The sequence below is a fragment of the Athene cunicularia genome (genome assembly GCF_003259725.1).
Source record: "Athene cunicularia isolate RWA chromosome 3 unlocalized genomic scaffold, athCun1 chr3_part1, whole genome shotgun sequence".
In the NCBI taxonomy this organism is placed as follows: domain Eukaryota; kingdom Metazoa; phylum Chordata; class Aves; order Strigiformes; family Strigidae; genus Athene; species Athene cunicularia.
In genome coordinates, this window is record NW_020799097.1 from 60,873,659 (window position 1) to 60,899,543 (window position 25,885).

Consider the following 25,885-nt stretch of genomic DNA (forward strand, 5'->3'; position numbering starts at 1 on the left):
TTGCCTGGGCTGACTTAAAACTTCAGTCTCATTGTGTAAACATATACATCTAGTGCCATTTTGGATCTCAGAAGTATCTGAGACACTCATTTGGGTTGGCAGACAGGATGTAGCAGCAGCATCTGAAGGCCAGGCATTAAAGATGTCTCAGATGGCTGTAGGCAGCTGAATTAGGTGTCCAGCGTCCATTAGTCAATGGGACACTAGGCCTAGCTCACAAGGAGACACAGAATGTATTTTGGAGTTACATTTCTAATACCACAGCAACTGACTGTGGTGATTTTTTTTTGGTTTGTTTTTAAGCATGTTATTTCTCAATTAAAAAAAAAAAATATAAGCAAATTTATATTAATTCCATAATCTGTTGCAGAAACATGCGGCACACATTCAAAATACATGAGAGCTGTTTACCCCACAAAAACCTTTCCAAACCACTATACTATTGTCACAGTAAGTGAGAATTTGCTATTTTTCATTTTCATTATCTGGGTGACATAGAAATTATTTTGTGGTGGCAGTCTTTTTGTGGGACATGGGAACTCAGACTATAGTAGTTAAAGAGAGAGATGCTGAGACAATACATGCTGGCATGATCTATGTGGCTATATATGTATGCTATCTGATTCTGACCTGTGAACCGGTTATTCCTGATATTTGTCAGCCTAATTGGGTATGGGTGGGTATGGGTGAGGACACAGCCTTTGATAAGAGTGTGTGTTAAAACTGGATTTGGCAGCTGATATACAGCCACACAGATATTGATGGTATTTCATCTATAGCACATCAGGTTTTAGCTGGTGTGGGGGGAAAATAGGGAAATTCAAGGGAACTTGACAGGCATACTGAATTCATTGGCAGGAACCTGATGATCTGTGTGAGTTAAGAAAGGAGGTTCTGTTTCTGTGATGAAACAGCCCTAAAAATAATTGCAACGGTGTAACAGTGTGGATTGCAACATAGTTTAGGATCCATTTGATTTAAAGATTCAATGAGGTTTTTTGTTTCTTTTCATTTTACAGGGATTGTATCCAGAATCTCATGGTATTATTGATAACAGCATGTATGATGTATACTTAAATGCGCATTTCTCGCTTTCGGGAACGGAAAAATTCAAACCTTCATGGTGGAAGGGGCAGCCGGTAGGTTTATTTCTCATCATGGTATTGTTTTACATCTAGAGTGTCTCATGTGCCAAATTATAAAAAAACAAAAACAAACAAAAAAAAACCACAACCCAGAAAGAGACTAAAATGCAGAGATGTGTGATATATTTGCAGTACATGCTAAATATCCTGTAGGCTTCGTATTATAGACTGCCTACAAAACAGTTTGCTTTTTATAGAAGTAGAACAATTCATAAAATGTTAAGTCTAGGACTTAAGAATTTAACTTAAATGTGGCAGTTATGTAAAAAGACTTAAATATTTTGGCTAGTATTGGAACGGATCTCTTGCCCCAGGAAGCCACACTAAATTTTTGATGTGGTTTTGATATGATTGATGTGGTTTTATTGAGAGGTATTTTTCTGTTTGGCTTTTGACAACTAGCTACAAAATGAAATCTGAAAATCTACTTCCAAATTACATCCATTTACAAATACACTTACAATGTCCAGGCATATAAAAGCAAGGAAGAGAATAGCAAAGAACTTGATTTCCAGCAAAACTGATGCTTATATATAACACATGACACATTTAATAAAAGACTCTCATTGTACCTATGGTTATGATTAATAGTATTCATTTACTAGAAATATCAAGCTGTAATAATGGTAAAAAAATATACATGCAGTATATAGTATATCTACTTATGTACATTTATATATTTATTTATGTTTGTGTGTGTATATGTATATATCTGTGTAGTCATGTTTTCAGTATACTCAGGTACTCAGGGTTTGGTGCTATTGTTTCATTAAGGATTTCATTAGGTTTGTAACAGAACTACTGCTGTGCTTTTTAAGATGAATAGAAATATGCCCCCTTATAATAAAGTCATATAACTAGAATACATATTTTAAAATAGAATAGACTATTTCAGTTGAGAGGGATCTGCAAGGATCATCTAGTTCAACTGCCTGACCAATTCAGGACTGACCAAAAGTTAAAGCATGTTATTAAGGTCATTGTTCAAATGCCTCTTAAACACGGACAGGCTTGGGGCATTGACCCACCTCTCTAGGAAGCCTGTTCTAGAGTTTGAACACCCTCTCTTTGAAGAAATGTTTCCTAATATCCAGTTGGAACCTCCCCTGACACAGCTTTGAACAATTCTTCCATCTTCATGGTCCATTCGACTGGCATTTGCCACAGGAATAAAAGATCTGTACTTCTTGCCAATTATGGAAATACCTATATTATTTCTTTCTATGCTGAGAATACCAAATAAAAATGGCAACCCCTGGCTTCCATGCTAATTTTTCTTCAGAATGTCTACGTAGAAAACAAACTTCAAATCAGGTATGGTCATTAGGCAACTGTATGATCTGTGAAAGAAAGAGGAGAAATGCATTCTTACAGTCCATATTTCCAATCCAGTTATGCATTTTTCCTTTGGTGATCTGAGGTCCTCCAGCTGTATAAATGCCATAAAATCAATTTTTTTTTATGTTTACCCATAGGTCTGGCTGACAGCAATGTATCAAAATCTGAAAGCAGGCACCTTCTTTTGGCCAGGCTCTGATGTTCCAATTAATGGAACATACCCCACATTGTACCATGTATTCAATAGGTAAGTTTTTATAGGGCTTGTAGTAAATTCCTGTAAATTACTGCAAAAAGTCAAATTCCCATATGGCAGTTGAAGGAAATTAAATATAAGGTCTTTAAACAACAGTCTAAGAGATAAGTGCCATGTCACATCATTCTGGTTTTGCCATGGAACTACCAATAATAGTTGAAATTTTCAAAACCATTTAGGGGATTCACAATGAGAAAGTCTGAGGTACTGTATATTCTGCTCTCCTAGACAGTTCTGAAAGCTTCAGCCAACTGAAAACCACTGATCTCCCACTTAGAAAGCATCCTATAACTGATTAGTAGCCACTGCTAAGCTATACCAATGATTACTGTATTTGCACACATAAAATCAACACATACTATATAGCCTTTCAAAAATACTTGTACTTGAAAATAAGCCTTCAGATAACCTATACCCTAACATAATTAACACAAATTTGGAAGCCATGGCAAGAGACTCTAGGAGGCAGAAACTAATCGAAGAGAGGATACTGGAGAGGGAAGCTACTGAAGGAAGAGGGGCTCTAGATCAATTCCCTCTTGCTTGTGTGTGTGATAATGTGCACACTGCTACTGAATCATAGTTCTGTATGATTTGTTTAGTTAATTTACAGGTTACGCATGTGAAAATATAGCAATTAACTTCATAGTTTTGTTTTTTTTCCTTATGGAAGGCATTGATACTAGCAATTTTTTCTAAATTTTTGTGATGATTTTAGTAAATCTCCCAAAGATTTACAAAGGTAATCTAAAGTAAATAATTAACTGTCAGTCTCTATAGATATAAAGGTTTTTGCAGTGGTCTAGGATTGGGATGCAGAAAACACCCAAGTACCGTAGGTAACTAAAATAAAGCTTGTGCATGACTTCAAGGGAAAGCAAAGCTATTAATAGATTAATTCCTTCCTATGAGACAAAGCGTGACCTCACAAAGATTTTGCTAGGGACATTACTTGGGTTTAAAATATGGAAGCCCAAGGTTTATACATGCTAGAAAGAATAAAAATTATTCTGACTTGTACTTCAGGTTTATGTCCTAAACTTGAAATCTGTTTTTTGCATGTAGTTACATGAATACTCCCACCAATATCACATGCATGTATTTATTTATAAATATACAAGTACTCCCACCAACATCACGTTAGTGTTTGCAAAATCAGAATCTTTTTAATTTACCATTAGAAGTGAGTTACAATCAATCAAAAATGAGAATAATAAAACTGATTACTGGTAGCTTGTTAAGATGCACCATTCTTGAAATCCAAATCTGTGACTTTACTATATGACTAGAGGGTGGTCATTTTCTCTGTATCTTGGAATTAGAAGGATTTATCAGAAAAGCCTTGCCTTGTTTACATATCTTTTGTTTATTTGTGTTTCTTTTTTTTAGTTCAGTTTCGTATGAACAGAGAATTTCAGGAATATTGAAGTGGCTTGATTATACCAAATCTGAGAGGTAACAGTAATATCAAGCTGGTTTTGTGAGAGTATAGTTTAGAAAGATTTTAATGCTTAACAGTTGAAATTTCTATTGGTATTTATGAAACATGGAATCTTCCTCACCATATCAAATGATAATTTGCTAAATTTAATACTGTTCTGTAAGTAATAGCTAGTCATTTTCAGGATAAGTTTGTAGACACAAAGGATGAAAAACTGAACATATAGCTGAGTGGGATGTACTGTTGATAGGTTTTTTTTATTGTTGTGTATTTTTTCTTGGTGCATGGCCTAAAGGAAACATGGAACATTCAGTTTCTAGTCTAAGTGTATGGATGAAAGATTTTATATGAAAAATGTTACACAAGAAAGGTTAAATACCTGAAAATAGTTGCAAGTAGTAATTCAGAATGAAAAGCAGAGGTCAGTACTGTTTGTGACATGTAAACAAGTGAAATACAATATTTTTTTAACAAATTCCTAATATATTTGCAGTTAGGAGATGCTCTCTAGAGCCTCTCTGCTTAATCAGGAAGAGATCTTTTAGGTGGTAGTTCCACTTATATCTCAAAAACTAACAGCTTGCTCTGCTGTCTGAGATCTTGAAGTTTTTCAGAGTGATTTCTGGATATCGATTAAAGACACTGGATACTGTTTCTGAAATTGTAACTTCAGATAGCCCATGTTGATTAATTACAAAACTAAGAGGAAGTTGAATGGTTAAATTTGCTGTATGGATTTTTGTTAAGGTTTAAAGAAGTTTTTTATAATTCTGTTTTAAGTTTAATCTATTTTTTTTTTTAATGAAAATGTTCTTTTGAAATGCTGTCTCTAAATTCTCATAATATTCCATTCATATTTATTTCCTACTCAAGGCCTGATTTCTACACTTTATATATTGAAGAACCAGATTCTTCTGGACATTCATTTGGACCAGTTAGTGGTGGTGTGAGTAGTTTTCATGTTTTTCTCAGACTAAATTGCACTAAAAATGGTGCTGTACTTTGAACTTCACCAACTTTAGCATTGTCCATGCATGCAAGACATTTAAGAGAGTGCAGCAGAGTTAGGGGAACAAAGAGTGCAAGCGCTCAGGTGTGGAGTCCTCAGACTCAGTCAGTTATTGTCCTTATTGTCGAGGAAGACTGTAAGTCACCTGTCCCACCTAGGGAAGAGCCATCCTTTGAGAAAGGCTGCAGGGTGGGTTGTGCTGCATTTCTCCCATATTATTTCTGCGGTGGTCAGTGGTTTCCTGCAGGAAGTTTAAAGGGACTGTATATAGGAGAGCAGGGCACTGTGCCTTCTTGGATGCTACCTACACTGGTCTTACAGGTAATACATGTGTGTAAATATTTTTGAAACGTTGCTTGTTGTTGATACAATGACATTTTCATACTACAACGAAAAATGTATTTTATGTTATAAATGTGGCATTTTATATGAATTTTGGAGTAAGGAACAAATTTGATATGAATGTGTTACTTTTTTCTTTCAATAAACATTTAAAAGCTCAATTTTTCTAAGGCAGTAGAAAAAAGTTAATTGTGAATCTTTTTTTAAGTTGCACATTCTGTGGTAAAGTAGAGAAATTCTGCATATATATAGTCTAGTAGTGATGGAAAAAGAAAAGAGAAGGAATATTAAGAACCTGAGAGAAAAGCTCACTTTTTTTCAGACTTTGATGATTACATTTAAGAGAGAACTTGAAAAAAGAAAGAAAAATTCTAATTAAACTGATTTATCTCACAGGTAATCAAAGCCTTACAGGTAGCAGATCAAGCACTGGGGATGCTAATGGATGGACTTAAACAAAGAAACCTGCACAAATGTGTAAACCTCATTGTTTTAGCTGATCATGGTAATCTATATAGTTATTTTTTCAATCTAAATTTTACTCAGTCCTTGTTTTCTTCCTCTTTGTATATGTGTGCTTACTATTTTAAACTGTTTTGTAATTCACTTTATCTTCCTTGACATATATTTATATAAAAAAACCTTCTTTCTATATTGTCCTTTAGGAATGGAGATGACCTACTGCAGACAGTTAGAATATATGACTAATTACTTCAAACAGATTGATTTCTACATGTATGCTGGGCCTGCAGCTCGCATTCGAGCGAGAAATGTTCCAAAGGACTATTTTGCTTGTAAGTGTGACCATAAATAAATAAATAAATAAGGAAAATGAATAATCAGTCGTAATCAGCAGAGTGAACAGCTTAACCTGTCTTAAACATCCATGGAAGTTGTTCAGGCTTTCTTTACAAGAACACCCTTACATGAAATTGAAGGTTAGAACAGCTTGTTGCAGACTCTGATTTGCATTTTCTTGGCATATGGAAAGATGAAGACAGTTTTATTGTTCTGAGCTGGAACTTCAGGTCTTTCATAAGTGGATTGCTCTTCACAGATTTCTTGTGCAACATTGACAGAGGCAGCTTTTTTGAAGCAGTGACTCTTTCTAACTGTGTACAAAGTTACGGAATCTGAATTCCACACAGTGGGAACTAAGCCTTATTTGAACCCTTTAGCTACTATCGCAGAAGAACACAAAATTGAAACCATGTGAGCTGGCTCCAACTCAGGATACCATGTTACCAGACTGAAAAAAAAAAAAAAAAAAAAAAAAAAAAAAAAAAAAAAATCCCAAAATTTTCTGTATCAGGGAAAGGAATGGAGAGAGGTAAAACCATGGAAGTGCTCTATTTAGTGAGTTTATAGAATTCATAAAACATTATAAAAGACATAATTCTTGCAAATCTCAAATAAAAACTGGGATTCCATTGTACTTCTTATTTATCTTTTCTAATTTTATTTATATTTGCAGGCATAATATTTATACAACATAAAGCAGATTTTGCTTGGTTTAAGTAGAAGATAGTCTAACTCAGGAGCAAAGTAATAAGCAGAGGAGAGAATAATAATGTTTTGTATATGTCTTAATCTCAGTATAATTGTTGACTCATTTCCTCTAATGGTCTTTCTTTTTCTGAGGAATTTTCCTTCTGTAAGTTGCTCAGATTGGTTTTTTAGAAAGCTCATGTCAAAAGGTTAAAGTCACTGTTGGAAAATGTGGAAGATCTAAATGTATTTAGCCAGACTGGATTTTTTTTTTGTGACTGCTTCTGGAAGTGGAATACAAGTGCTCTAGGTCCAGTTCAATATAAAAAAGGTTATACTTCAAACAGAGGTGATGATGTGTCAGCTTTAGGTCTAAGCAGTCATCACCATGGCATTTTTCTACAATCTGTCTTGATGTACACAAAGTGCTAGGTACTTCCACAAGCTAACACACTTACAGACAGTCACCCTTGGAAACATAACATTCCTACCCGTGGGAGGTTATGGTTACCATAACCTTCATGGGCTAGTAAAGAAATTCAGTTTTACATACAAAAAACATGTTGACATTTTTCTCAAGGATTTGGACCTTCAGTGTTTGAATGTTTGTTAATTCATCTTTTCTTTTTAACAGTTGACTCAGAAGGAATTGTTAAAAACCTCACAGTGAGTAAACATTTTCATAATTTTTCCTCATAGTTCCTCTTAATAGCTATCTGATTAAAAAGCACAGTTTGTGAAAAACTGAGACTATAGTGCCAGTTTAAATAGTGTACTGACTCCAGTGTACCATAGGAGGCAGTCCTGGAAGTTGTTCAAAGATGGTGCACAAAGGTTTGCTATGGGCAATCTGTTCAAAACAAGAGTTTTCAGTACTTCACTTTGCAAGCAAATAAGTGGCTGACTTCACATGGATAAAGTAGTGTATATCTTTATTACAGAACAGAATGCAACACAGAGATGCTTTAGATAATAGTCATGTGTTAGCTCTGGACCAAAAGTGCTGATCCCTGGCTAGGTTAAAGCAACTTTTCCACACAACAGAAAATGACATTGCAGAGCACATTGCCACAGGGTGTTGTAAAGGCTGGAAATAAAAATAGGAAGGGGGGATTTTAGATAAATGAATGGAGGAAAGGCCTGTAAGGGCTATTAAACATGATCCACAAGCAACCTTTGACTTAAGAAAGCCCTGAAGCCTAGAGGAAACTGAGCAGGTATAAGAAAGAATGTACATTCAATACTTGACTTGTTCTTAGACACTTTCTCTAAGTACCTGGTTCTGGAAATTCTGGAGATTTGATTGGAAATGGCAAGGCAAGATGGACCTTTGGCATGAGGCAGTATGGCTCTTTTAGGATCTTTGATAACATATAACTTAAGTACTTGCAATTCATTTAGGTATGCTGAACTACCACTGGGCCTCATAATGATAATAGTTCATCTTAGGTCTCTGCCATACTGTGTGGACGTAGCACTTCAGGGCAGGTCCAAGCTTGACTGTGTCTCCCATGTAGGCTATTGCTCCTTGTGGGTATGCTCTGTGACACCTGAGCTCTGAAGAGTGCAAACAAAGGAGTGCAGAACAGTGCAAAACCAAAGGAAGACCAAGCGTATTTCTTTCACTGAAAGGTGCTAAGATGTGACAGTGCGTTTTTCCTCATATGTTTTTAGACGGATAATTATACCTTTTTTTTTTTTTTGCATTCAAGATGTACATCAAAACAAACTAAAATGCTTGTAGGAAAGTTCTTTTTTTTTTTTTTTAAAAAAATTCCTTGGCATTTATAATTTACAGTGAGATAAACATTTAAATTTCTTACTCTCTATGTATATATTGTCATAATTTTTCCTTCTTTCCTTCACTGCCAGTTTGTTTTCTATTCTGTGACTATTCTTAGTCCAAGCAGTAGACAGATATTCTGATACTTTTACAATAAATGCTCTCGGCTTGGAAAAATTCTGTCATATCTACTGGGTATATTTCTGATAAATCACCACTAGAGGTCTTCCTTTAACTTGCTGAACAACTCAGATTGCAGTATTACATGCAGCTTTTGCCTGCTGCTGAAGTCCAAAGGTCGGTGAACTTTCCCTTTTAATTTTTTTTTTTTTTTAAATTCTTAATACCTAAGAACACATCTTTATTCCCCGGCGTTCAAAGCAGTTGCGGAAATAGGGTATCAATTGTTGGGAATAGCAGAAGAAGCTTTTTGAATGCTATATCACCTACCCCGTTGTGTGATGTGAAGCCTGTCATATCAAAGAGCGTTAGTGTGAGGGAAATAGCACAATTTGCATGTTCTCAACCCCAGATGAAACTGAAACTGCTAATAGTTACAGAGATGTGACATCTCCGCTTTACAGGAATAGCCTGGTATCCGGACACATCCTCTTTCCTTTTCTATTCATAAATAGTGTATTTTGTCCCTATAGTGTATTTTGTCCGTTTCCGGTTCTTAGAATGAGGGGTTTGGGCAGAGAAGGGAGTTGTGTGTTGTATATTAGTTGCTAATCAATAGACATAAAGTCATGTTGATATCCTCTATTTTTCCCTTTAATTAGAGTATCCATTGTAGAATGACCTCCTCTCCTGGGCTAATGAACCCATTGAATCCTTATTTTTCATATTCCTGGATTCCACTATGCTGCTTTGATGACTGTCCATGCACACTTACTCTCATTTCACATGTTAATGGAATTTTGTGCAGAGTATACAATTCTAGTTCTTAGAGGTGAAGATGTCAGATCTGACTCCAAGCATGCTATAGTTTGTACTGCCTGTGTGGTAAAACAGGTCCACTTCTCTGGCTTACCCAGCTTCCTCAGCATTTTACAGGTTCCGTGTTGTCCCAGTGCAGGATTTCTGATCAGGAGCAACACTTCTGAAACATTGCCTGCCATGATGCTTGCAGCCAGCTGGAATGGCCCCTGATGGCCATATGTAGTTACATCTTTGCAGTATGTCATATGGTTGTCATTAGGCTCTCAATGCCAAACTCATTCATGGCATGCCTGCAACCGCAACAGTTATATTAACACAGTAAATGTGTATGTAAAAGTCAAGGCCTTTAGCTAACAGCTGAGCACTGATCATTTACATGGTATGAGAGACATGTTCAGTCTTGCAGCTAAAATCCTAGACTAAGCTACATGATGTATACTTGGTTTTCTTTGTAATTTTTTGAATGATAAAGTAATAGAAGATGGCAGAAATAAACTGCCAGGGAACTTTCTCTCGGAGACTGTGATCTTACATGCTAGATGCCAGTGACATTAGTATGCACATGTAGACTATAAACATTACTACTAAATGTCTTTCAGCCTTAGGAGTACTTTTACCACAGTATTTGTAAACTTGCTATACATATTTATAGCAGTATATTTTCAAACAGTTCCAAAAAAACCCTGCTTTTCCTTCCATTGCTTCTCGGGCTAAAAATGAGACCTGCGAGTTATCCAAGAAGTTATCTGTGAATAATGTGCTTTGTGCTTACATTCCTGTCACTATGATGTTTGTGATAATTTGGAATGATGGGCTTATTTTTGATACTGAGCAAAACTCAGGTCTGGGCTGTTTCCTCTTGCACAGTGCAAAAGATCCCCTCAGCACTTCAAGCCTTATCTGACGCCTGACTTGCCGAAACGATTCCACTATGCTAACAACATTCGTATTGATAAAGTTCATCTTTTGGTGGATCGTCAGTGGCTGGCTGTGAGGTAACATAATTTGTGTGACTGTTACCTTATCTTTTTCATCCCATTCTCGTCCTCAGCCTTCACAGATGTCTTACTTCCTATTTTCCTTTCGACCTGTTACATCTCTGTGCTTGTTACATTGTGTAAAAAGGAATCTCACCTTATACTTAAAGTCAAGAATGTATTAATAATATGATTGAAATTTTAACAGTCTAATAAAAGAACCATATTTACTCCAGATCAAATTTTTACAGAAAAAAAAAAAAAAAGGGAAAAAAAGAAAATAATGAATACCACTACACAGAAAAAGTCTCAGAATAATGCAGTTAAAATTGTTATACAAAGCCTTCCTAGTATCTAGCCCTTTTCCTGGTATTACAGTCATTGCTTCACTGCTTTCTGAGTCCAGACATTGATGGCTTCAGCCTGGCACATCTGTGGATACAGCAAGTAATCAGTATTATGAGTCCTTCATCAGGAGGTGTATGATGTCGATGTTTCTTCTTCCTCACTCTGTGATCTGAATGGGGTCCTTTCTATATGTATGCTAATGCTACAGTTTGCTCATTCTTCAGTGGCCTGCAAGTTAACATTACATCTCATTTTACTAGGTATGGTGTATTCTACATGTGTTAGATATTTGTTCTTTATTCTCTTTCTTAACCTCTAAGTCTGGTTTTGCTCAGTTCCAGATCTGCATTTCCTTAATTGACAGCAGTGAGTTGTTTCTAGCCTCGGGATCTCCATTCTACACAGAATGTTGCTATCTGTCTAAAAATTATGTCTCTGCCATGCAAACATAAGATCATAACAAATTAGACATGATCACCTTATCATTACAAAAAATTGTTGTAGGAGCTAAATAATAAAAGAATAGCTCTGAGCAAGTCAAGAGCAGTTCAAACAATCCTTAGTCCTGAGGCTTTGAAAACTCAGCACAAAGCCTGTGGTGTTAGTAGCAATACTGTATTTACTGAGCTACAGTGTTGCAGTAGGAGAATCACGAGCCAACTTGGAACTTCAAGACTCTTCAAAGAGCAGAAAATGCTCAATGAGTCTGTGACTTGATTCTTTGTTTTGATATAACCGAATAATTGTTCTGGACATATAAAAAGAAATGCCCACTGAAAAAAAATCTCATATTCACCCTTTTTTAAACTGTTCCTAAATGTTCTTGTGCCTCTGAAAACAGGATACATGTGGTTGACAAGTGTGCATTGAATCAGTTATGGGATGACTACCTCTTTATCTTTCCATGTATCTGAGCAACGGGTAAATTAAAACAAGTGTTAGTCATTATAAGTCAGACTATTCTGACATGTTATTAATTCTATAACCCACACACACACATCCGCATCTCTCCTTCAGCCTTTAGAATCCATGATGAAAATGCACTTCTTGTAAGGCAAAATCTCTTGCAGTCTTTTTTATATTGTTCCATAGAGGCTAACAGTAGAGTTCTCCCATTATAAGGTTTCTATTAAAATGCAGATAGCATAGAATGTAACTGAGGAATTCTTCCAAAACAGATTACACTTGATGTGAAACTTGTAGCTAGATGAAGGCTTCAGTTCAACAATAGCCATTTTTTCACTTTATTTTGAAAACACTGATTCACTGTATGCTCAGTAGCTACCTAGAATGATTTATTTCTGTCCATAGCAATCTCTGTTACAGGAGAAAGAGATCTTCATGAAGGTGAACACTGGATGAGCAAAAAGAACTACAACACTATGCCTGCCAGAGTCAGTTCTTAAGACATGATCCCAGAGTCCAGTGCGTCAGGATGACTGTTTTTAACTGGTTCTATTTGTGCCATTTTTATTTACACTATATGATATTTTTTCTTTAGGGACAGAACTTACACATATTGTGATGGGGGTAACCATGGCTATAACAACGAATTTAAAAGTATGGAGGTAAGATGATTTCTATTCAAGTTTTGTACCTTCTTATATAGAAACTGGATATGAGGAAGTATTTCATTACAGAAGGGGTTGTTTGGCGTTGGAATGGGCTGCCCAGGGAGGTGGTGGAATCCCCATCCCTGGAGGGGTTTAAGAGTTGGGTTGACATAGCACTTAAGGACACAGTGTAGTTGGGAACTGTCAGTGTTAGGTTAATGGTTGGACTGGATGATCTTCAAGGTCTTTTCCAACCTTGATGATTCTGTGATTCTGTGAAAATCACAATATGCTAGGTGAACAACCAGAATATAGAATATATGATAATTTTTGCAGTGTGCTGCTTCTTCCATGTTAACTAGACATGTAAACTGTGAACACATACTGGGTCCACATATTCATATTGCCTTTCATTGATGTGTATGAGGCCTGCTTCCTTGGGATCCTGTAGTAAAACTTGTCTGGGCTCACATTAACTCCATGGAGCCAGACAGACTACAACAAACCGAGCATACCATGTTTACATGTGGGACACTGAATTCTTTCATTCTTTCATTCTTCTGCTGAAGCAATGACTGAAAAATCTCCATAGGCTCTGGGAGTTCCTGTGCTCAAATAAAATAAATCTCATCTCCTCTTATCTTACAAGACTGTCATCAGAGCAAATCAGTCACTGGTATAATCTGGATGTTAATATAGCCTGTATTGCAGTTTCATCTCATTTTTACTTCTGGTTACAGTGAAAATATTTTGAGGACTTGAGCTTTTGCTTTTTCATGTACTTTCTGTGATGTGAACCTTTAAGTAAGGTCAAGCATGCCATAGTCCCATATTCTGTGCCTAAGAATCATATTCTTCCAGGTCTTCACTACTATATTAAAACCATATGCCAATATACTGAACAGAATGGTGCTGAATGTTTGTATAGAAAGAAAACGTAAACTCTTATTACCATGGAAACCTTACTCATAGATAATCTTATTCTGGTGGCACAATGACTGAGGAAATTTTTTTTCTTTATAAAGGAGCAAAATGTCTTAATAGTGTCTTTTGAAAATAAATTTAAAATTACTTTTCTGTTATGGAAACATAATAATATTCTTCCAGAACAGATCATTGTCCTGTTTACTCATGTTTCCTGTATCTTATGGCAGGCAACTCAAGAGGTTTATAGAGTAGTAGAAACTAATGTGAGACTGTAAGTAGTATCACTGCTTAGAGTAGTATCTGCTACAATGCTTGCAGACCCCAGTAAGGGCCGCCCAGCACAACATTGTACCATTGGTGGTACTGATGCAGGTCTCTGCTGAGCTTGGGATAGGTCTCTGCAGTTCCCTGCTCCTTGCTTTAGCCATGGCTGTAGGCTCTTAAGTGACCCCAAGTCTTTTGAGAATGCAGTTTGTATTAAAGCAAACAAACAAGCCTTCACATTAAACCCCCCAGTGCTTCTAATTCTGGCTCAGTATTAGCCTTTAGATAGGAGCTGTTAGTGCCATAACTCCGCATTTGTTGAAATAGCATTGTTATTGGCTGTTGCAATGAAAGCATAAAACAGTGTGAATTTGAAACACAGCAAACAATGATTTTCATAAGTATGCATCAAAATATTAAAGAATAACACACACCCCCCCCCAATACATTATATAGTTTAAAGTATCCTGAGAAATTAATTTAAGTTTTGTGGTTTTCTCCAATTATATGCAATGGGCAAAATCTGCCTTCTTTACCAGAACAATCCTGTATTTTTACTTTTATGACCATGAAAAGACTATATTTTGTTCCAGTGTCCCTGTTTCTGTAAAATATAACTGAATTGTTTTTGAATTTGGATTCCTTTAGATAACAACTTTTTTTTTTTTTTTTAATTACAATCTAGGCTATATTCTTAGCATATGGCCCAAGCTTTAAAGAGAAAACAGAAGTGGATGCTTTTGAAAACATTGAGGTTTACAACCTTATGTGTGGTGAGTAGCAACAATCTAGTACTTTAGATGATAAACCAACAGTGTTTTCACATGCCAGTGTTGTAAGTGCTAAAAAAAAAGCAGCTAAAAATTGAGTGAATTCATTCAGAAGTTAAGTTTTTCACACAAAACACTGAAGCCATGCTCTTTTGCCTTCTGTACAGTGCTTAAAGATTAACTACTAAAAACTGTTCCACTTGGAAGGTTGTTTCTGATTACAGAAGTATTCCACTAAAGAATCAGAGAGAACTGCTCCTGTCACATGGGCTTGCTCTTGAAATGATGCCTGTGGGATAAGAATCTTGTAGAGAGTTACCGCTCTTGCTCATAACTTAAGATGGACCATTACTGTCCTGGCAGTAAGCAATTAGGAAGTATGTGCCTCAGAAAATATGTATTAAGGCCTTACACAAAAATGCAGTAGGCTAGTATGCTTCATAATGTGATACATTTGTACTCTGCATTAAATCATCTAATCTTATGAATATTATGGCAATGTATAAAACTGTATCAACTGTACTCAGATACATAATCTTCAGATCTTGATGCAGTGGAAGATAGCAATGAACCTTCATACATGGAAAACTGCAAGTTGATGATAGTAGTTACCATAATAGTTTAGATAACTGAATAAGATATTTCTTCTATGTTTAGAATGCATAGGAAATGCCTAGAATTGGAAAGATAACGATTTTTTAAAATGCCATTTTAGTCTTAAAATATGTTTACAAATTTCAAATGTTTCAACAGATTTACTGCATATTACACCATCACCAAACAATGGAACACATGGCAGCTTGAATCATCTCTTAAAAAACCCTTTTTACAATCCTTCATATGCAAAAGAACACTCGTCTCCATCTTCATGTCCAGTTTCCCATCTGACTCCGACAGATGAACTGGGATGCACATGCATGCAAGTAGGGGCTTCTAGCCTCTTTTAATGATCTTTATCAAGTGTGTTCTCTTTTCTTTGTTTTTTCTAAACTATGGTTTCATTCTGAATGATCGTTTTATATTTTACAGGTATTGAATGTTTCAGTACTAAATGAGAGGTTAAATCTCAGCACAGAAGAAAGTAAGTAGCATTATTTATAAATCTATGAGTGGTTTGGATTTTATATTATTGGTTTTGGTAGGAATTTTTGCAATGTTAATTACCATTTAAAGTTAAGTTGGAAAGCAAAGTAAGAAGACTATTTTTTTTTCTTTGCATTTCTTTAAAAAATGCTAATTGATACTGTTATAGCAACATTTGTGCATAGGAATCAGATCTGAATTCCATTAAAACCTTGGAAAAAACCCATACTGCTTTCAGTGGAATTTGGAGAAAGCCTGAGCACTTCAGGGTATATGCCATAGCTCTGGTTCCCCACCTTATAACCACAACTTTGCCTTTGTCTCACAAAAAAATCACATAGATTTTCCTGTGTACTTTTTTAAGGGGTTTTTGGATATTTTAGGAAGCATTGTAATGCTTTCCAGCCAAAAAATATGTAAATGTCTCTCCACTGACAAGATAAGTTTGAAGTATTTCTATTGGTATGACATTGCAAGGAAACAAGAATTTGCAAGTCTGATATATTACATTGACTTCTGTACCTTAAACATAACATGAAAACTATTTTCTACATTTTTTATTCCACTCGTAAGCTAAGAGCTTAAAGAAACCCATGCCCATGTTTACTGTTGGTTTTATCTGTATTTTTTAGTGTTTTAATTTACATTTTTTCTCTGCTCTCTTAAACTTTTATGCCATCTAAAATGCTCTAGAAGAATGAATCAATAATTATTGTTTAAATTCTAGTAAAGAAGGCAAATTCATATCATTTACCATATGGGAGACCCAAAGTTCTTCAGAAGAAAAATGTCTATTGCCTCCTTTCCCATCATCAGTATGTGAGTGGATACAGCTATGATATCTGGATGCCACTGTGGACTGCATACACTGTGAATAAGCCTGTAGGTTATCAAATATCTATACTATTCTTAAATATGTAATATAACAGATTGACAATGTGGTTCATTTGTCAGGAATTCTGGTTGACTGATGGATATCATGTGACTAAGGCCCTTATGTCTGAAAAAGAAAAAGTGTCTTTAATATCTTTTAATTTTCATTTTAAAATATTGTTTAAAAAACTGGGAATGGCCATCTGTTAGGTACACAAAAGATATAGGAGAATAGAGGTGCTGGTAAGGTGGTTCCATTAAGCCTATTCTGTAAAAGGGATGAACTCTCAAGACAGCGCTCCAATTTGCTGTCAGTTCCTGAGGAAAAGCAGTCTGTGATTTCAAAAATCAGAACCTTTTAAGCTTTCCTATGAGTATCTTTTTCCTATTAACAAACCTCTGTACAACTCTGCATGGCAGTTTGTACGAATGCATAATTCTGTATATTCTGTTTATTTGCTCTCTATTACATCATATAATTTCTGAAAAATATAGTTGAATGAACCTCTGAGAGTTCAAGGGTATATGGCTCTGGAATAAATTGTTTGAGTTTTCAGGGTCGGTAAAGTAGTGGACATTCATGGGCTTAATTCCCCCTGTAATTTGACCCTTTTTCTAAGTTGCCCTGAGGAAATAACTTTTACACTGAGTTTTCTGTCTGAAGAGAACTGTTGTTGATGTCTACACGATTTCTTAATTTATCAGTACAAATACAGGGAAGTTATTTTAATCACATACATGCTGCTAGGATGTCAGTGTTTCAGAAATTTTTACTACATACTTTCTACTGATTTTTCACAATCTGCCTGAAGGATGACAAATCCAACCCTAAGATGTCTTAGAGTCTAGTGAAAAAATGTTCTTTTCAACAAAGATTGGTTTTACTTCATCATATTTGAAGATCTGCTCCTATACCATACTATGAAAGTGCATTACCCTAATGACAACCAGTTAATAGTGGGCAGAATTTTTTCTGATTTTGCTTTAAAAAGATGCACAAGACCTACCATAGCTGGAGTATTTTTAATATTTCAGCACCAGCAGCAAAAACTCAAAACAAAAGCAAATAACTTTTCGGACATTTTCCTTTGTTGAAAACCAAATTCTCAGTTGGAAAAGAAGTGTATATTCTTGCCCAATATGACATCTAAATCAACAGAAATAGATAGTGGTTTATGCAACATTGTGGGAAGCAGAGAATGATTGAGACTGAAGGATATAGTTCACAGCAGACTCTGATACAGTTATGTGTTTTCTGTAGAAAGAACAGGAAAGAATAAGTTTCCTCTGTAATACTCTCAAAGACACAGTGGTGAGAGGCTGTGGGTGAGAGTGGTGAGAGTGTAAGAGCTCACTCTGATTTACTGACACAGTAAGCTGACATCATGATTTTTGATTAAAACATGTACTAATCAAGAGAAAAAAGCTTTCTGAATTACAACAGGAGTGGAAGGACAGAGAGATAGAGCTAATGTCTTTGACTTTAAGCTTTGGCTACAATACTTGGGAATGTCAGAAAATGGCAATTTCTACTGAAATTTTATTGCATCCTAGGTTATATATATCATGGATAAAGACTATGCAGCTTTACACAATTTGTAAGGTGGGGCATTTCTTGACATTAGGTAACTATAAAGATGGTCTTAAACAGTAACCAGAGTTTTGCTGGTTTTGTGTGATTTGGAAGCTTCGAAACTGGGCTGGCTGATCAAGCCCATACAGGCTTATTGCCCCTGCATGTGATATCAGAATCAGGGATATTATGAATAGTTACAGATCTCAAATAAAAGATGTCAGAGAGAGTCTTGGTTACTTAGTATTCTCAGTCAAAGGAAAATTTAATATTGAATGACCTTTATTTTCTTGAGGTTTTATACTCATCTACCAGGGAAGAAGGCAGATTTTCTTGAAAAAAGATAGTCCCTCCACCTGCCTGCAGACACCTGCAGAATTTAAATAGCTTTGCTATGTAGAATCACTGAAGTTTACTATAAAAATATATTCAAATGTATGACAATCTAATCTATCCTGCAATGGGATGAAACCAGCAATGAGACTTGTATAAAGCACAGGGATTTTTGGAACTAAAGCTCAGTGCACTGGGGATTATAGGAGTTTTGTTTTTTGTGGTTTAGCATTTTTTCTTTTTGACTACTGAAAAAAGATTCCTGGAGGTGGCTGAAGTTGACATGACAAACCACAGCAGATGCTTAAAGTCTGTCATGTAATAACTCATGCCTCTCAACATTAATTACTAGGTCATCAGAAGACAGTAACCTTCATCAGAAAAGGTAATGCATGATGTGGTAGGCAAAGTCATTTATAAGTTGTAACTGATTGCTTCAGAAGACATTATGGTTCTTTGACCTGAAAAGCAAGGAGCCAAAGGGCTGTCTGTTCAATTGGTGATGGATGGGTTTTTTTAATTCTGAAGTTTTGGGGTGGTGGCTATCACTGCCAAGATCTCATTTCTTAATAAATGAGCACTTTCAACAGCTTCTTCATTCTATTCTTATTGATAATCTGTTTAAAAATAGCATATTCCTATGTTCTGAGGCAAAAAAAAATGAAGAGTGGTTTTAGCAGAGTGAGTGTATTAGTTCACAGAGCATTAGCAATACGTCTTGCAGTCTGACTTTGTGTTAACTGTTGGTCTCATTGTACTAAAAGGTGACACAGACAGCCATTCTCATCTCTCAACAGCTTTTGATATTGTTTACATGTTGACTTGTAGATCACTGGAAAATACAAGCTGAAATATTCTGGAGTGGTTGCTTTTTCAGCATTTTGAGAGTTTGCAGGTTCATTAGGAATTCCCATTTCTTCAGCTGGAGAATTTTCTCCTGCATTGTTCAATGGAAATAGCCATGAGAAACCTTCACCTCCTAAATGTATGGGAGTGTTCATAAAAATACAGGTTATATGATGTATTACATACATGATGGACAGAAGCTCTAAAACACTGTCCTTCTGCCTTGGCACTTGGATTAGAGCTCATATAGTTAGCTTCAAGAAATGTGAAATAGTAAGAAGAGAGTTGAGTGGTGTCCTCATTGCTTCAAGCTGGAGAAAACGTGAATGCTAATAATAACCCAGATTCATGATATAGGTTACAGAATCACAGAATCATCTAGGTTGGCAAAGACCTTGGAAGATCATCTAGTCCAACCATTGACCTAACACTGACGGTTCCCAACTACACCAGATCCCTAAAAGTAAAGTAAAATGTCAAAAGCAGCCTCTCTGCTGTATTTGGATAACATTAGGTGTGACTGCTGTATTTAGTGAGAAGAATGAAGTTCTCTTCAGGACAGTTCTTGACATGTTTATTCAGACCTTTTTTACTTTGATTCAGATTTCCCTTCAGAGATCATAAATAAGTTGAGGCCATTGTTGAATTTCACATCTCAATTATTAAGTTTAAAATACTGGTTTCTTCAGTGTCCCTGATTCATTAACCCTGCCTTATTGATTTGGACATTAGAAAAGACAAATTGCTCAAATGAATTGGATGTCACTTTTCTATTGGGATTTGCATTTGCTTGACAATGACAGCTTATCTGCTCAGGTGGTAAAGGCAGTCTTTTGTCTTTTATATTTCATTCCATATGGTATATGTGTTTTCCATTAATATACAATCTGAGCATAATATGGGCATCCACAGGAATTCTTATAAAATTAAGTAAAGAAATTAAATCAAGGGTACAAAAGAGGCACAAGAGCATTCCAGTTCTTTATTTCTGCTCAGTTCCAACTAGTCAAAATGAACAATGTACTGAAAATCAATGTAGATGTTTAGCTACCATTTATAGAGCTATGCAAATAAATATGTTCCATTCTTACCAAATGAAAATAAATTATGTGTAAATGAGTATGCAGTTAAACACAGAAAAGCATATTCTGATGTTTTAGTTAACACTGTGATAAAATTATGATAAAGTTTATAGAAAAGGTTATAGAAAAAAATAAAGATTATATAAACAATTATACTCATCAGGATCACTTTTGACCAGATCTTAAGTATCATGGATGTTAACGTGTCTCAGTGAAGCTAGTGAAGCTAGCCAGTAAAATGTATGAATTTGCTATGAATTTATTTAGCTTTAACTCTTCAGAAGCACGGACTCTTATTATGGAGATAGCATCCTCCAATACTAAGATGAGGTGATAGTGTCATCTTTATATACTAGCTGCTTTCCAGAAGGATGTGATGTCAAGTTTGTGTTTCCAGAAATATGTAAAGGTGACAAATGAGCCAAACTTGTCACCTGGTTTTGCCTAAGGTATAACCTTATTTTGCTACTACATTTTTACATGCTGCATAAGGATTTCCCTGAATTACCTAAAAACAGAAGTGGAGGAAAAACACTAGGCAGAAAATGTCAGTGTCCATTACTTGCATTGACTTGATTCACTACGAAAATAGGAGAAAATTCAATGAAGTCCATTCTAGAAAGTTAAAACAATACAAAGCACTGGGTTAGCCACAGCCGTGGGTGTAATTTTTTTTTTTTTTCCCTTTTCACAGGAAAACACATCTCCTCTTCCTCCCACTGTTTCAGACTGTCTGCGGGCTGATGTTAGAATCCCTGCTGCTCGGAGCCAAAATTGTTCCAACTACCCAGAAGGGCTGACCTTCACCCGCAGTTTCCTCTATCCTCCCAGTGAGCATGGTTCTTTTTATAGCTAGAGCTTAGAAAGTCTTAATCAGCTGGATGTGGGTTTATGTTTAAACATATACCCAAACACCAAAACAAACTTATTCGGATCAGCATGTTGGGCAGAAAAAGGTTTCCAGTGTTTGTAGACTGACCAAAAGCAGGGCAACTGCTACTTGTATCTAAGTATTTTCAGTTTAGAACACTTAGGTTTTTCTTTTAAAAATGGAACAACTTGAATATGATGAAAACTGGTTTGAAAGATGTAAAGGATTGGAGTGAAGGGCTGTCACTCATCCTTTGTATAAATATATAATTTGCTATTGTCAAATTTGATAATTACTTTATTGAACAGATTGTACAAACAAATTCGGAAGTATGTTTGCAGTAGGATCATACACTCATGCCCAAATGTAAAATGTAATTGAATACCTGTAACTGTTATTTATAGTGACATATGAATCAAAATTGTCTTTGTATAGTATTTCATTAATTTATACTTTGTTCCTGTATATAGACTTCAATTCATCTGCTGATGAACAGTATGATGCCTTACTCATCAGCAATATTGTTCCCATGTATAGTGCTTTCAAAGGTAGGTTGCAAAGTTTTGATTAATTTTGATTAATTTTCTGTAATTATGGTTCTGGATTTGATAAAGCTATGGCAAGGACTTAGAAACATAAATACATGGCCTGCAGTATATCCAGATTTTGTGCAAATATATTTAAAACTGTTTTAAAGTAGACGTTTGAAATTTTAAAATTCACTTATTTGGTGGGGTTTTTTCTGTGTATGGTCCTGTCTAACCTCTGCTTAACTGTGCCTGTTCATTTTTGAATTTTCTCTTCATTTCCTGTGTGCTGTCCTAACATGAAATGCTAGCTATTAAACTCTCATGAAAATATCCCCTTAGGGAAATGCTAAAGGTGAATGAAAATGGCACTTTTTCTTCCCTTTTGCAAGGTCTGAAGAGAAGACAGGACAAAGTTTGTAAACAGTGCCTCGATACAGAGCCTGTTTCATCAAGCAGAAACCCAAACTAGACAATATTCATCTTGGAATATTTGTTTCAGGAAAATGTTCCTATTATACAAGTGCAGTAAGCTACATTACTTCTTTCCATCCAGCCTGACTCGCATTTCTTCATAATCACCAATCAGAAATTTTCTACAACTGCATATCATCTTGTTCTACTCTTAGGGCTAGGGTCATTTTCTTAGACAAAGGATAGAAAGAGGAATTGTGTAAGGAAAAAGCTGAAGGAAAAGCAGTGATGTGACTACCTTTCTAATGCATTCAGACCTCATTTATTTATTCACTTGTGTCATAAAAAACAGAGATCCAGAAAGCCAAAGTGGCTGTAATCTTTCAAGTAGATCAAAGACATCATGAAAAATACAGTTTTCCAAGGAAAACTCTCCAAGAGGTTTAAACTTACAAGCAGTTACTCTAGACCATAAACAAGAGGTAAATCCATGGGCGATGCCCTCAACGCCCCAAACCCCTCTGTTGTTTTTTTACCATGATAGCTGTAAATATCTGAATAGTCTAACTAGTTATATCCTACAAATTGTATTTTCTAAAATAACATCTTTGAACTGAGCTAGAGTGCCTAGTGATATTTGACGTGAGTTCTGTAGAGTTAGACTAACTCTCAGGTGGTAAACATTCCTCTAACAAAGCCATTATCTCAGTTCCTACTAATCGGCACAGTTGTAAGTGCTAGCAGATAGACAGGCCAGATATGAATGTCCTCTCGGATCCAGAATCACAGCTACAGGTTCAGACTGAATGCATTATCTCCAGTAGTGCAATGGGCCTTGCAGAGCTATAATAGCATTTACCGTGCCTCTTTCAGTGGTGAGTGAGAGTATGTTACTTAACATGAAATCCAAATTCTGTGTAAGAAAGGGTTGATTTTAGAGGCAGTTTAGTTTGGAACTTTCTATTATTCATCTATAATGAAAAAGGAAGTATGTTCTTTTTCTTTAGTGGTGAAATAACTTCAAATTTATATTAAATATGCTTATAATTTCTTTTAATGGCAGATATGTGGGACTATTTCCATAATGTGCTTCTTCAGGAGTATGCTAGAGAGAGGAATGGAGTAAATGTCATCAGTGGACCAGTGTTTGATTACAATTATGATGGCCATTTTGATACTCGTGATGAAATCAAGCAGTAAGTACATGAAAACTCCATAAGTCAAACTCCAGATTATTTTTCACTGTATTTCCACACAATCAAAATGAAGGAGAATAAAGTATTCCATTTATAACACTATATCCACTGCTACTCATATGACAGCAAATACTCTTGCAAACAGATACAGTACTGTAGAAATCAAAGTTCCAGTAAAGAGAAAAAAGCTTTGTAGTTACATGTGTATCTATGTACACATGCACAGATACAGATTAGTAATTTGTTTCCCAAGATTATGCCTAGATTTTAGAGCCTCTGCAACAGAAATACTAGGAGAATATATGACATCTAAATATGCAAAAGATGTGCTTAAACATAATTTTCTCACTTTCATGTTGTGCTCACTCATCTGTTTGTTGTTTCTCCCTGTTGTCTCAAACTGATGCGTTTTATCAAATATCAGATTTTTGTGTTTGCCTTCACTACATCATGTAACTGGGAATGTAAAATGAAATGTTCCTGAGTGGTACCTTTGCATAGCTATGGCTTACACAGATCACTTGAAGGTCAGACAATTTCTAGGTGCAATTTACTGAGCTCTGGTAGCATAACAAAAACATTTTTAAAATTATCTGTGTGTAGAAACAGGTATAAGAGAAGACTTATATTTAAAAAAATCTATGAAAGAGAAATATAAAAGAAAAGGACCAATTATTTATGTTAGTGAATGAGGACAGAAGGAGGAAAAAACAGAATAAGAACAAACAACTTAGATTGTTCCAAATATAGGAAAAATGCCTTCTGACAGTAAGAACACTTATGTAGTAGAAAAGTGCTGGGAAATCTGCACAGCTGAATCTGTCACTGGAGATGTTTTATTCAAGGCTAGACTTAATACCACATCTGTCAAAAATGGTTTGAGAATAGTAAAATCATCTCTGCCACGAACTAGGAGGGTGGAAGGGAGGAGAGACTAGAACTTCCTTCCAAGCAGAATGCTGTAATACCCAGTTGACCACATAATGTTGTCTACAGTTTGGAATAAGTCTGTTTTATTCAGCATCGTTAGTCAGTCATATGAAGCAGTATAATGATTTCAGTGATGGTGTTTTGTGGAATACTTAAGGTGTACAGCAAATTTGGGAAGCTGTCGGCTCCTCATAATTTTATGCACAAAGGTGACCATATTCATGGAATAATCAAAAAAGGGAGGCAAAGACATTTTCAGTCCGGTATCCTAAACCTCTTTCTATAGCACATAGCCATAAGTCATCTTTCTGGCATTTCTTGATGGCAAGGAACCAGAAGCTAATTTTCTCATCACATTTCTCCAATTCAGTTTCATGTGATTGAAATTATTAATGTAATGACAGGCAAATACAATGCTCTATCCTGCCTATTCCAGATGCAGAGAGATCTGACAAAATAGAGTATTGACCATGTAAGCAATCCTTCTGGTTTCAGTGGGACTTCTTGTAGCAAAAGAATGAATCCATGTGTGTTTGGCTGTTTGTGAAACAGACAGTGAGGCTATCCTATTAGGTAATTATTTCAATTATGAAGTAAATAAAAGTCACATAGTGAAAGATCAATGCTGAAATAAGGTCTATAAATTACTAGTGACATCAGTAGTTTTAATACTTGATATCTTGATAAATCCCTTAATTAATGTTTGTTTTGTAGGCATGTAAACAATACAGAAATCCCTGTCCCTACCCATTACTTTGTGGTTCTGACTAGCTGCAAGAACAAGTCCTATACTCCATTGAATTGTTCAGGCTCCTTGGATGCTTTGTCTTTTATCATTCCTCATCGACCTGACAACACGGAAAGCTGTGCTGTAAGTAAAGTTCTATGCTCCTGTGTGCCAATGAGCTTTGTGAACTGATTCCCAGTGGCATCCCAGCATCTGGAGAATCTTTACAAGTCTAAGTGTTTAATTAATTCACTCCCCATGAGTTGAAAGTGAGTTGAGAGCTGAAGCAATGACTAGGAGAGCAAGAAGCTCCAGGAGAGGCAGCTGGAAACTAATGAGCTTATAGGAAGCAAGGAAGAAGAAAGGAGGGTCTGATAGCAGGGCATGGCAATACTGTCACCTGAGAAGGGCTGAGAACTGCAGCACAGCCAACAGGGTGATGAAATAGCTTTATGAAAGGCTGCAGGATAAACTTACGCCAGAGGTATCAGAAGACTTTGAGTGCTTCTCCATTCAGTGTAGATAGGAGAATTCCTTCAATCCTTTGTTCCACCTTTATCAGAAATTAGACAGTAGTCATTTAGATGGATGGTTCTGCAGTTGAAATTCATACTTGAATTAGATAAAATCTATGCTTACCACTAACAGTGTAAATCTTATATCTTGTAGCAAACAAAATAAATTAGCTGAGTGTAATGCGTATTGTTGGGCCAGATGAGTGTCTCTTCCATAAACTCTGGGATGCAGAAGGTTCCTTAGTTCAGTGTATGTATTACAGAGTCTCCCAACACACAAATATGTCTGCACAGACTTAAACTGCCCCTCAAATCAACACAGTTGTGTTTAT

The 25,885-nt window shown here is 35.8% G+C and overlaps 1 protein-coding gene across 1 annotated transcript in view; it reads left to right on the plus strand.

Moving 5' to 3' along the window:
* ENPP3 (ectonucleotide pyrophosphatase/phosphodiesterase 3) overlaps positions 1-25,885 on the plus strand; it is a 41,302-nt gene that overhangs the window by 13,807 nt on the left and 1,610 nt on the right. The window contains exons 7-24 of the mRNA XM_026844046.1: positions 371-450; positions 1,020-1,139; positions 2,621-2,730; positions 4,129-4,194; positions 5,054-5,126; positions 5,928-6,036; positions 6,197-6,325; positions 7,654-7,685; positions 10,612-10,739; positions 12,571-12,637; positions 14,499-14,586; positions 15,337-15,506; positions 15,613-15,664; positions 16,394-16,548; positions 21,068-21,203; positions 21,715-21,792; positions 23,249-23,381; positions 25,026-25,182. Coding sequence (XP_026699847.1) covers positions 371-450; positions 1,020-1,139; positions 2,621-2,730; positions 4,129-4,194; positions 5,054-5,126; positions 5,928-6,036; positions 6,197-6,325; positions 7,654-7,685; positions 10,612-10,739; positions 12,571-12,637; positions 14,499-14,586; positions 15,337-15,506; positions 15,613-15,664; positions 16,394-16,548; positions 21,068-21,203; positions 21,715-21,792; positions 23,249-23,381; positions 25,026-25,182 — 1,883 coding nt within the window. The remainder of the gene's footprint in view (positions 1-370; positions 451-1,019; positions 1,140-2,620; positions 2,731-4,128; positions 4,195-5,053; positions 5,127-5,927; positions 6,037-6,196; positions 6,326-7,653; positions 7,686-10,611; positions 10,740-12,570; positions 12,638-14,498; positions 14,587-15,336; positions 15,507-15,612; positions 15,665-16,393; positions 16,549-21,067; positions 21,204-21,714; positions 21,793-23,248; positions 23,382-25,025; positions 25,183-25,885) is intronic.